Source organism: Blennius ocellaris, assembly GCF_963422515.1.
Source record: "Blennius ocellaris genome assembly, chromosome: 22".
In the NCBI taxonomy this organism is placed as follows: Eukaryota; Metazoa; Chordata; class Actinopteri; order Blenniiformes; family Blenniidae; genus Blennius; species Blennius ocellaris.
In genome coordinates, this window is record NC_137671.1 from 13675603 (window position 1) to 13686985 (window position 11383).

Consider the following 11383-nt stretch of genomic DNA (forward strand, 5'->3'; position numbering starts at 1 on the left):
CCCCCCCCCTGCTGTGGTGAGATGAACCATAAACACTCTGTAATTGAAATCCCGTCATGAAAACACTCCTATCTGATCAGAGTGAAATTCTCTCGGATCTGAGGTGGTTTACGTGTTTTCATGGTCCGATCAGAGTCCGTGTGAAACACTGGAAGCTTCTGTTATGTAAACGTCAACGCATGAAGTTTTCACGCATGTTGCTTTGAGAACTAATACCAAAAAAAAAAAAGAATCATGAGAATCCAGAGCCGATGGATCCGTCTTGAGTACCAGGGCTTCGGGGGTAAAGTTCATGTAGGATCATGTCACAGAGCAAAGCATCATGGGAATAATAGGAAAGAATAGAAAGACAAAAAAGTAATCTGCACTTTATCCGAGTGACGTCAGGTAAGAGATGATCCCGATTGGGAATTAAATTCCAGACAGGAGGGGTGTCCAAACTTGGTCCCGGAGGGACGGCGTCCTGCAGGTTTTAGTGTCTCCCTGCTTCAGCACACGATGAATCTAACGATGACGTCGTCACTGAAGTTGTCCGGAGACGCGTCCAGGCCGCAGGAGGAAGGCGCCGTCCTGCTGCGTCCACTCTTATCATCCGAGTGAGGAAAAGGCGCGTTGCCAACCAAACAAGAGTCCTTTATCCAGTCCCGCCATCGCCATGGCAACTGTGAAAAGAGACTGACCTTGAAAAAAATCTCTTTATCTCTCTGGCGTCCTTGAGCGAGGAACAGACAGTTTGACTTGGGGAAAATGTCCAGCTCCTCCGAGTCCCGCCAGGCCAAAAATAAATAAATCAATCAATAAAATAACCACCTATTGTGAATGTATTCAATGGATTTCACCGAGTGTGAACGGAAAATATTCAGTTTATTGAAACGTGTTCACTTGAACATGGCCGATGAGAGCAAACTGAGATTTCTCCTGGTAATGCCATAATGTCAAGGAGTGCCGGACTCAAATCCTCGAGGAAAAAAAAAAAATAAAATCTCAACTATAATGAGAAATTTAATGAGAAGTACTGAGCCGGACTGCACTCAGGCTTTATGGGACAAAAGGAGAAAATCCTGTGTCGGTTCTTCTTTCTCAGACTCTGTACCAAAGCGACGACTGCAGCGTTTTAAGTACATTTTCTGTTTGTTTTAGACATTAGAAGTGTGATAGAATGGAAGGGCTTTCCGCAAAGAAGAGTCGAGGCCCTGAAGGACTGGGTCTCTGGACGTTCCCACCGCCTCAGGACAGGATGGACGAGTCTCCGTTACATAAAAGTGTTTGCATTTGATCTCCTGCTCCTCAGTGAAAATCCTCTCTGCCCAGATCTGATTACAATTCCAACCAGAGTGTCAGCAGGAGGCGACCCCCCCCCAAACTTCCTCCACCTTTACATAAGAAGGACGGGACCACCTGCTGGGCGGAGAGACGTAAGAGCGACAGCCTGCAGATGAGAGGGAAAGCATAACAATGGCCTCCGGCGTGAGAACGTGCTGGTTGCTGGTTTTCATGAGGTTTTTGTCTCCATTTTTCGTGACTGTTCTCCGTCTTCATTGCTGAAATTTAGCATTTAGTTTCTGCATTCGGTCCTAATTTGACATTTTAAATCGTTAAAAAAACTAAAACACAGTTTAAATTATGAATTTAATTATTTAACTTTTTGAAAACGCAGAGAATTAAACCTTTTCAGCTCATCAACATCATCATCCCAGACGATTCCCATTTAGACGACTTGATATAATAATAAAGATAATTATTTGTAGCATTTTAATGACTGAGGATAGAAATAATTCACTTATTATATTAAGTCGTCTAAAGTTTCGCACATCAACACTGCGCCCTTGAATTATAAACGGCCTTTCTTTAAAAAAGAAAAAAAAATATTAATTTTTGAATACAATCTATTATTCATCACACAGAACATAACGTCTAATGTTTTCAAAAATATAATATTGGGAAATTGAAATGTGGATCCTGGTATCCAGCTCTATTTATGATTCGAATCGCTGAATCAGCAATTTAATTACTGGATTCAGGGCAGTTTTTATTGTATTTCCCCATGTTTATTTACATTTATTTAATTGTATTTAAATAAATAAATTCAGCTTCCTGTGTGTTTGTGGACAACAGTATAACCTGAGTTCCCATCAGATTCAGATGAATATTTTACAGTTTTAATTAACAGCCTGTCGCCTTTAAACAGATAAGAAAACAGTTTTGTTTCTCAGTTGGACGATGAGTTGAGGAGAGAAGCTGCGGTTCAATGTTTCCTCGAGCCTCGAAGCTCGTCAGCGCTTGGATTTGAGGTTGTTGGTTTTTTTTGTGTTTTTTTAAATAACAATAATATTGACATCGAAGCCGGTCGGTGTTCCTGGAGGTTAGAGCAACAATCCCATGAAAGGAAGGCCCGGGTTCAAATCCCAGGGAGGGAAGACTTGCCGTCAAGCCAAACATGCAGGTCAGTTGATCCCGGAAGGGGCGGCGGCCATATTTGTTAGTTTTATCCCCGAGATTTGGCCGCACGGCAACTTTACGAGAATAGGATCATATGTTTACTCAAAAAACTATGAAACAGCAGAAAAAATATATATTTTATCAGTGTGACTCATTTATAACGGCCAGATTTCATGAGTTTATTTTCACCCTCTCATTCCTTGGGGACAGAAAATACATGACGTATATTAGACGAAACTGCCCTGTTAGTCAAAAACGGCCAAATAAAATTAATCGGTTTAAAACATTTGAGAACAAATTGACAAATAGCAAGGAAATTCAAAGTGTTTTCATGTGTTGTAGTCCTAGAAGATGAATTCTGAGGAGCAGAGGGAGCATCTCAATCTGATCTCCAGCAGCATCTGCTGTGAAAAGCCTGAAACTGCACCACGTTCCGAAAACAGTTATGTTTTCAATTGTACGTTTAAGAAGTGCGCGAGGGACGTGGCGCTACGTTTCAGACCGACAAAGTTGTGATTGCAGAGCGACTGCGGCTGTAAATGTTTACGTCGATACCAGGATGTGACAGCTGGGAGGATTTTGCTCATATTTAATGTGAATTTATTTCCCCACAGTCAATAATAATGCATGACATAATAATTAAATCAGTATTTTCAGGCCTCCATCTTTCAATCGGATTAGATTTGTTCAAACAAATCACGTATACAAGAATTACAAAGAGGAAAATACAGGGTTTATTTTGTGTGTTTTACTCAATGGGGAAAAAAAATGACACGTTAATTAAAACTCAAGGGACGTAAATCTGAGTAAAGATGGGAGGAAATGGAACGCCGACAAGGAACGCAACACCAAGAACTAAAATGGTTTGGAAAACGAAAAGTTTAAGTATATTCGGCTTTTTTTAGGTGAAATTTGAGGACGAATCTAAAATCCACTATAGGTGAACTTAAAGTGACTTTTTGGAGCTTTTCAATGTTAATCTATTGACAAACCCAGAAGCACCTGAAGAACATCACTCATCCAATCATTTCTTGTTGATATTCCCGCCGTGGCGTCTCTTTCAATAAACGATGCAAGTTTCACACACACACGTGCAAGAAAACAGTCATGTTCCAATGATCTTTATTTTTCTGAAAAACAAGAAAAAAACAGGTATATTTCTCAGCAGGTTAAATACAAACCTACACACACTATATACGCAGTAAAATAAAATAAAAAAAAAAAAAAAATTCACAAAGCAACCTTTGCACATGTCAATAATGTTAAATGGGAGGGTTTTTTTTCTTCCTCGTGTTAATTTTGAGACAAATTCATCAACGATCAGACACATAAATCACTTTAAAGTCCAACACAAAAAGTTGAAGTTTTAAAAGGCGGACGCACTGAACCATTCCGTGACGCTTCCTGGGGACATGGACGCATTTCAACAAGCGTCAAAGCGTCGAGCGTGTGCTACTGCTACTTCATCCGTCTCTCAGAAAGCTGATTCGACTCAGTCGCTCACATTAGTACTTAAAAAGAAGAGCTAAAACTTTTTTTTCGCTGAAGCTTAGAAAAAGCCGTTCAGAAACGCCGACCTCCCGGGTCCGATCCCGACGCGCTCAGTAGTCGTCGCTGGCCTCGTCCTCCTCGTCGTACTTCCTCTTGAGCCCGTGCTTCTTCAGCTTCCCCCGGTGCCGCCGCTTGGCGGCGAACTCCGGGTTGGCCTCCCTGGCGTGCATCTGCTCGTGCTTCTTCAGCAGGCCGGGCACGGAGAAGCCCTTGCCGCACGTCTCGCACGTCCACGGCTTCTTGCACGTGTGCGTCCGCTTGTGGACGTTCAGGTGCGACGCCAGCTTGTACGTCTTGCCGCACACGTCGCAGCTGTACGGCCGCTCGTTGGTGTGCAGGCGGATGTGCACCTTCAGGTTGCCCACCTGCGTGAAGGTCTTCTCGCAGATGGTGCAGCGGTACGGCCGCTCCCGGGTGTGGATCCTCAGGTGCACCCGCAGGCAGTACTTGCTGGAGAACTTCTTCTGGCACACGGGGCAGGGGATCTTGGCCTTGGGGATGTGGTCCAGCTGGTGCCGCTTCAGGTCCGACAGGTAGACGAAGGTCTTGCCGCACTGGGAGCACAGGTACTGGCGGTCCCCGATGTGGTAGCCCATGTGCCTCTTCAGCAGGCTGGGCACCAGGAAGCGCTTGCCGCAGCGCTCGCACATGTGCGGCCGGTCCCTGGTGTGCCAGCGCTCGTGGTTGGACAGCTTGAAGGCCGTGGGGAAGACCTTGGCGCAGTGCTTGCACGGGAACGTCATCTGGCTGGTGTGGCACTCCATGTGGCGCTTGAAGTAGGTGGACTGCGTGAAGCCCTTGTTGCACACGTTGCAGTAGAAGGGCTTCTGCCCGCTGTGGGCCAGCATGTGCTTCGTCAGGCTCTGCAGCTTGGTGAAGCACTTGCCGCACTGGCCGCAGGCGTAGGGCCGCGACGAGCTGTGGGTCTTCAGGTGGTTGTTGAGGAACGCCTGCGTGCGGAAGCTCTTGTTGCACGCCGAGCAGACGAAGGGCTTCTCGCCCGTGTGGATGCGCTCGTGGTCGGTCAGCTTGGACTGGTACGGGAAGCTCTTGTCGCACACGCTGCAGGAGTACCGGTCGGACGGCGGGCGGATCTGCTTCCGCCGCCTGATGCTCGGCTTGGAGTCGTATCCGCCGGTGAGTCTGGGTGGGGGGAGGGGCGGCAGGGCCGGCAGGGACAGTGAGTTTGTGGCGATCTGCGACACCCACTGATGTAACGTGACCCTCTGGGTCTTCTGGCCGTCTTTAGTGGCGGCGGCGGCGGCGGGCTTGATGGGCACTTCGACCACTCTGAACGGGATGGACTTCAGCGGCAGCTGCTGCAGTTCTGCTTTCTCCGGCGTTTTCGCCGCGCCGGGCTCTTTGCCCTCGGGAGGATCGGCCGGGTCGTCCTGCGGCCGGGTCGTGGCGCTCTTCTCCTCCGAGGTCTTGTCCGGCGCCGACTCCTCGCTCTGGGCGGACCGGGCGACCCGCGACTCTCTGGCCGCAGCCTCGTCGGCTTGTTTCTGCGGTGCGGCAGCCGGGGGCGCCGGGCTGCCGGGGTCGTCGGACATCACGCCCAGGTCCTCCGTGTCGCTGACGGAGGCCGAGGTCGTCTCGTTGACAGAAACCTCCAGTGGCTTCGGTGATTCCGGTGCAGGAGCCGGCGGAGGAGGAGGAGGAGGAGGAGGAGGAGGGTCTGCAGGCTTCGGCCGGAAGGCGAGCGAGGTGAGAACGCAGTCACCGACCGACGAGGAAATAGTCGCTGGAAAGAAAGAAAAACGAGAGGCTGCGTCACTTTTACAACACCAGTTATCAAATCAGGAAAAATGTTCGTTGTCATGACAACCCGGTCCACATCCGACCGGGACTTGGGAGGAATCCGACATCCACACGAAAGTCCATGTTCTCGCCATTGCTAATGTTTATAGTGCGTTGCTCTCTGCTCACGTGTGGCTTCACTGCTAAAAACAACAAAAAACGGCACCCACTAGTGGCCGAACACCCTTAATTACATATATTCCCACCGTTTCCATGTAAATGCGAGACTTTTCAGAAACGAAAATGGGAAAAAACTAAACAAAACGAAGACCCCAATGCGTCTTCACTTTGAACACTAATGTAGACGATCTACCTTTAACACCCAGGAGTCCTTTGGCCTGCTGGTGCAGGAGGAGCGTCTTCAGGTCGCCCGTCTCGGGGATCAGGCCTCCGCAGGCCTCCAGGGTGGAGGCGTCGGAGGAGATCATGGTGCCCAGCTGAAGTTTACAAGACGTAGGATTAGATCGACATTCAGACGTCGTTTTACCTCTTCTAACGTTCTAACGTGTTCAGAACAACCTAGACAGGCTCCGGGGGATTTTCTTTTTTCGTTGTTGTGCAATTTCTTTTCATTTTCAAGAACGACGTGACTGAATATTTGCAACCTGGTGTTTATTTGTTGTACCTGCGACAGGTTGGGCACAGGGAGGAGCTGCTCCAGCTTACACACCAGGCCTGCGACCAGCGTCTGCAGCGCCGTGTCAAACTTGGTGCCGTACTGAGCCGGAAACACTTCCTGCACAGAGGAGGGAAGCAGATCTACTCGTCTTCTAACTTTAAAATCCATTTCAATGTATTGAATGTTCGTCCGCAATGTCAAAAACCCTCATTTTGATTTCTTTGTAAACGGCGTCGTTCCAGAACAGGTACCTTGAAGAAGCGCTTCCTTTCACTGGGGCTCTTCTGCAAACTCTGGACCAGCACCATGAAGTTGGTCTGAGATTTCTCCACTTCTGCATCCTTCTACAAAACACAGACAACTTCACAGTTGTAGGTGTGAACAGAGAGATCGGAAAATGCTTCAAAGATTAATGGCCTCACCGCTGAAAGTGAGGTGATCTTCAGTTTATTAATGAGAGTTTGGATCGCCTTGGAGTCCGGCGGGCCGTCTCTTTGAAGCATGTCCAGAATAATCTGCAGTTAGAAGAGCGGGAAAATGAGCCGAAATGCATTTCTCACATTAAAAAACAAAACAAAAAAAAACAACAACCCCAAAACAAAACCAGTTCACCCTGGCTCTCAACCCCAGGATGAGTTGGGCCGTCTGCTTGAAGCTCATGAGCTCGGGAACCGTGTGCGTCACCATGGTGACGAACTCCTCCACCCTGGGGTACTGCTTCACCTTCTTCTGGCGCACCACCTGCCAGATGTACGAGTACGTCAGCTGCAGGGGGGAGGTCATGAGGCGGAGGGAGGGGAGGGGGAGGCCGCCAACACCTGCGAGGGACGGTGGAAATAGAACATTACTCATCTGTGAGCCAGGGAACAGTGTGCAATGTTTAGAATAATACACTGTTTATAGACATTCTTTTTTTTTTTTTTTTTTTAGGAAACTTATTTAATCATTATCTCCCACAACACAGTTTCCCCACAAACTATATTCTGGCAGGATGAAACTCTCCGTCCATGCAACCGTCACATCAGACGTGATTATACGAAGGAGCGCTCTCGTTCCCTCGTCTGTTGTCATAGCAACGCACCGAAGAACTTGCCTTCAGAAAGCGGCGGTTTAAATAGCACATATTCTCACACCTGACCAGCAAATTCTCTCACTTCCTGTAAATTCCCGCAAACATCACACACTACCATTTATGTCGTTTTAAATTTTTTTTTTTTTTAATAGAAATTAAAAGTTTTATTCACCACTAACACAATATTTGGATAATGACCTCCCCAACAGCTATTCGGTGTCATAATCTTTGTAAAATCCAGGAAGGAATCGTCTGTTTGGGAAACTGGGGTGAAGAAACTAACACTCAGACTCCCAGAAACAAATAAATAAAAATATACACCTGTTTTTGGCATAAAATTAAGGTATTTAAAAAGTGACACTGGTTGTAAGTTTTGATTTATATCTAGTAAAGCTCGTCAATGAATAGCAGTTCATCTGCTGCTTCCATGGAGGCTACTCCTGACTGACTTTGTGGTTTTAATTCACAAATCAATATCTTTTACAAATCTGACGGTGGGCCATTTATAGTGGATGAACACAGATTTCACAGCCTCACGGTGACGCAGTCAATGAGTTGATTTAATCAGTGTTGAGACGAGCCCACGCTCTTCGTCGACAGCTCATCCAATGTGTCACAGACACTCGGAAATAACAGGAAAGCTAATTGTGCATCCTTCTTATAATCATGCAAGAGTCATTTTTTCCACCTTTACAAATTCGGCCTTGATGGCTTTATGTGATGATGGGATGTCCGGTCGTCCGCTCATCTCAACATTCCAGTGACTCCCTGATTTCCTTTCAGTCTAAAAGCCTCCATTTGTGTTCAACTCGTCTTTAGAAACGATGTGATGAAATGATGAGACGTGCAGAGCGCAGGCGGTGCAGCAGGGGGCGCTGCAGTGCAGCGCAGCCTCGGCTGCAGCAGGGGGCGCGTTGACGGCTGACGAACAAACTGCAGACAGTCGACAGACGGACAGGGGTTTGAACGAGTGCGCGATTGCGTGTGCGCGTACTGCTGCTGCTAGAGAGGGAGGGGGTGGGGGTGAAAATGAGCGCCAAACAGCGGCAAAGTTGGAATAAAACTTTTCACTTTGCGCCAGGCACACTGGTGATAATCGAGGGTTTCCATCGCCGGTGCGACGCCGCGGGGCGCCCGACGGGAGCGGCGGCAGGACGGGATTCAAACCGCATCGTTAGCAGAGTCAGCGGACGAGCGAAAACCGCCGCACTCGGCCCGCAAATAAGCGCCGCAGACGTCGGTGTTTACCCACACGCGGCTCCCTGCTGCAGCCGACGGACCGGGCTCTTCTTCTTCGTTTGCTCTCCACCGTTTCCCGGCGGCGGCCACGGTTAGCCTGCTAACGTTAGCCTGCTGGAGGTAGCCTGCTAACGTTAGCCTAGCCACATACCTGCGGTGTCGGAGCGTCTCGCCATACTTTACTCAGGACGTCCCGCTAGTGTGACAAACGTTCCCCAACGTGCACCAAGCACACGCTCACCGAAACCGTTATTTACGTATTAAACCGTGTTTTTACAGAGCGTCAAGCCAGGAGCAATAATGGCGACCGCTGGCAGCGGCTTTCCAAAACAAAAGTCCGAGCACTTCCGGCGGAAGTTGCCTTATGAAATAAAAGTATAGAATTATTTTTTCCCCAGTCCTTGAGCACGTTAAAGAGGCTGCTGGAAAGTGTCAAGTTAATTGAATTACTCAAAATTCATTGGGAAAAAAATTAATCTTTGGAATATTTCATGAATGGACCAACAAAGAGTTGATTTAACCACACAGGCGTTATCTTGTCTTAGTAAAACAGAAACACATGATATCCAATCTTAGTACAACCATTTTTCATTCACGGGGAGAACATGCAAACTTCACGTAGAAAGGCCCAGCCAGTGATAGAACTCAAACTATTCCCCCAGTGAGGCGATAGCGCTTATCACTGATCCACCAATAACCCAATCCTATACTACCATCAATTTAAAACAATATCGACAGTGCTATGTAATAAGAAGACAGGCTATATTCTAATATGTTATGTTGGCGATGACTGACAACTGTGCAACTATTTTTTTTTAATCTTTATGTCTGAGCGGCGCCACCACTGCAGTTAGGTTTTCTCTGAATTCCCTCCCCCCCCCCCCCCCCCCAATGCATTTGAGGCTAATATGTGACAGAATATTGCCGTGTGACCATATAGTTTGACATTTATAAAAAAAGAAATGTTGCTGTAAGTTGTGGTCTCTGAGCCCACATGAAGCCTGAGGTTAATACTCATGTGAGAACGACTGCACCAACAAGCTTGGTTAGTTTTGGTCTTTGTGGAAGTTTGTATTCGCATGTGTGTTCTCTAAAAAGTCCACATTCGTGTTCGGTGATGTTTTTAAGGTGACCATGAGTATAAAAAGTGTGAGTGTGTGTGCGGTCTTGTATTTCTGGACGCAGGCGTCGCCTCCAGTCCGGCACTGCTGAGACAACGCCTTGAAATAACATGATGAAACATATTTGCAACCCGAAAGCTCATCTTGCAGTGGTGAAGCTTCCGTTCACTGGAGGTAAAGCGTTGCGATGAAAACCAAGGCCCACTGTGGTTTATCTCGGTTCTGTTGCATTGAGCTGCCAAAATGAAGAAACCCTAGAGACCACAGAGTTTTCACAGTGTTTTGCCTCCTTTCCACATTGACTATTGATATAATTCACTTTATTTCCACACGTTACATTAGTTTGCCGACTTTCCAAAACAAGGATATTTTTATTCCTATTATTATTATTATTCCATGTTCGACAAGTGAATTCATAAAACATTCATCTCAATGGTACATTATATTATTTTATACTTTATTCTCTACTGACCCTGCATCTAACTGTTTAGAATAATCCTCAATAGTCTGTAGTCAATCTTTAACAAAAATCCTGAAAGGTATTCATTCAATTTAAGGCTTTAAAAAATAGAAGAAGCTAGAAATGGTGAATTGCGTATTATTTTCGCCAGTTTAATGGTTTTTAATTATTTTCACAAATACAAATGTGACAGAGCTTTGACTGTTTACTCAAAATATAAACATCTTTTAATTATTAAACTCTTTCATTCGGTTTCTTTTTACAGCAAAATCGTGAGTTAATTCAACTCGAAGCGTTTTAAAATCAACTCTAAAGCTGAATTTATAGAACTCTCACAGATTCTACTTCCACAGCATTATTATGTCATCTCTTCAATGGAGTTAAATTTGTGACACAGAAGGTTTTTTTAATACTGTTTTAATCCTTGACACATAAAGTTTACTTTTTGTGTTGTTTTATTGTGACACGTTAAAATCTATTTTTAATGGTGTTTTCCCTTTTTTGCCGTTTCTACATTTGTTTATCATAAATTGCTTATAATTATAATTATTAGTTTCTGCTAATTACCACTTTATTAGACACCCTCTTTGCTTAAACTTAAAGCTAAAGTCAGTTAAAATATAGTAGTGACGTATGTTAATACATTAAACACGTGTCAATGTGCGTTTTTAAAAAGAGATTTGAAGCGACACGATACACGATTGTTTTATTAAATGCAGAATGTGCAGCTCAGTTGGCTTTTGACTTGTGGTCTCGCGGAGTTTGTTTCCTTTCCAGTAGCTGAAGGTCGCTGAGGCTCAGTGCGCTTTTACGCGCGACTCCAAAACGTGCGTGTCGGAGAGCTGAGCGCTACGTCATAATATTAATTGCACAGTAAACAATTATCCGCTGTTTATTCTTTATATAACGTGAATAAACATTAAACGTAATTTGATTTTAGGTTTGATTGCAGGTATTTTCACTGCTTCTCCTTTTCACCCTCAAGGCGCAGTGCGCTTTTACGCACGGCGCGTCGGAGAGCGGAGTGTCATGCGGGCGCTATGCGCTTGAGGTTCTCTCAGTTGAAGCTGCCAGCCTCCCCC

At 46.0% G+C, this 11383-nt stretch overlaps 1 protein-coding gene across 1 annotated transcript; it reads right to left on the bottom strand.

Annotated features, from left to right (window-relative positions):
- Positions 1 to 3597: 3597 nt before the first annotated feature.
- Positions 3598 to 7217, bottom strand: LOC308146588 (uncharacterized protein). The gene is made up of 6 exons (XM_080518476.1): positions 7022 to 7217; positions 6832 to 6924; positions 6661 to 6753; positions 6416 to 6526; positions 6104 to 6227; positions 3598 to 5734 (listed from the first exon to the last, which is right to left on the bottom strand). The coding sequence occupies exons 1-6, from the start codon at positions 7190 to 7192 to the stop codon at positions 4041 to 4043; spliced, it is 2286 nt and encodes a 761-aa protein (XP_080374602.1). The 5' UTR covers positions 7193 to 7217; the 3' UTR covers positions 3598 to 4040.
- Positions 7218 to 11383: the final 4166 nt, after the last annotated feature.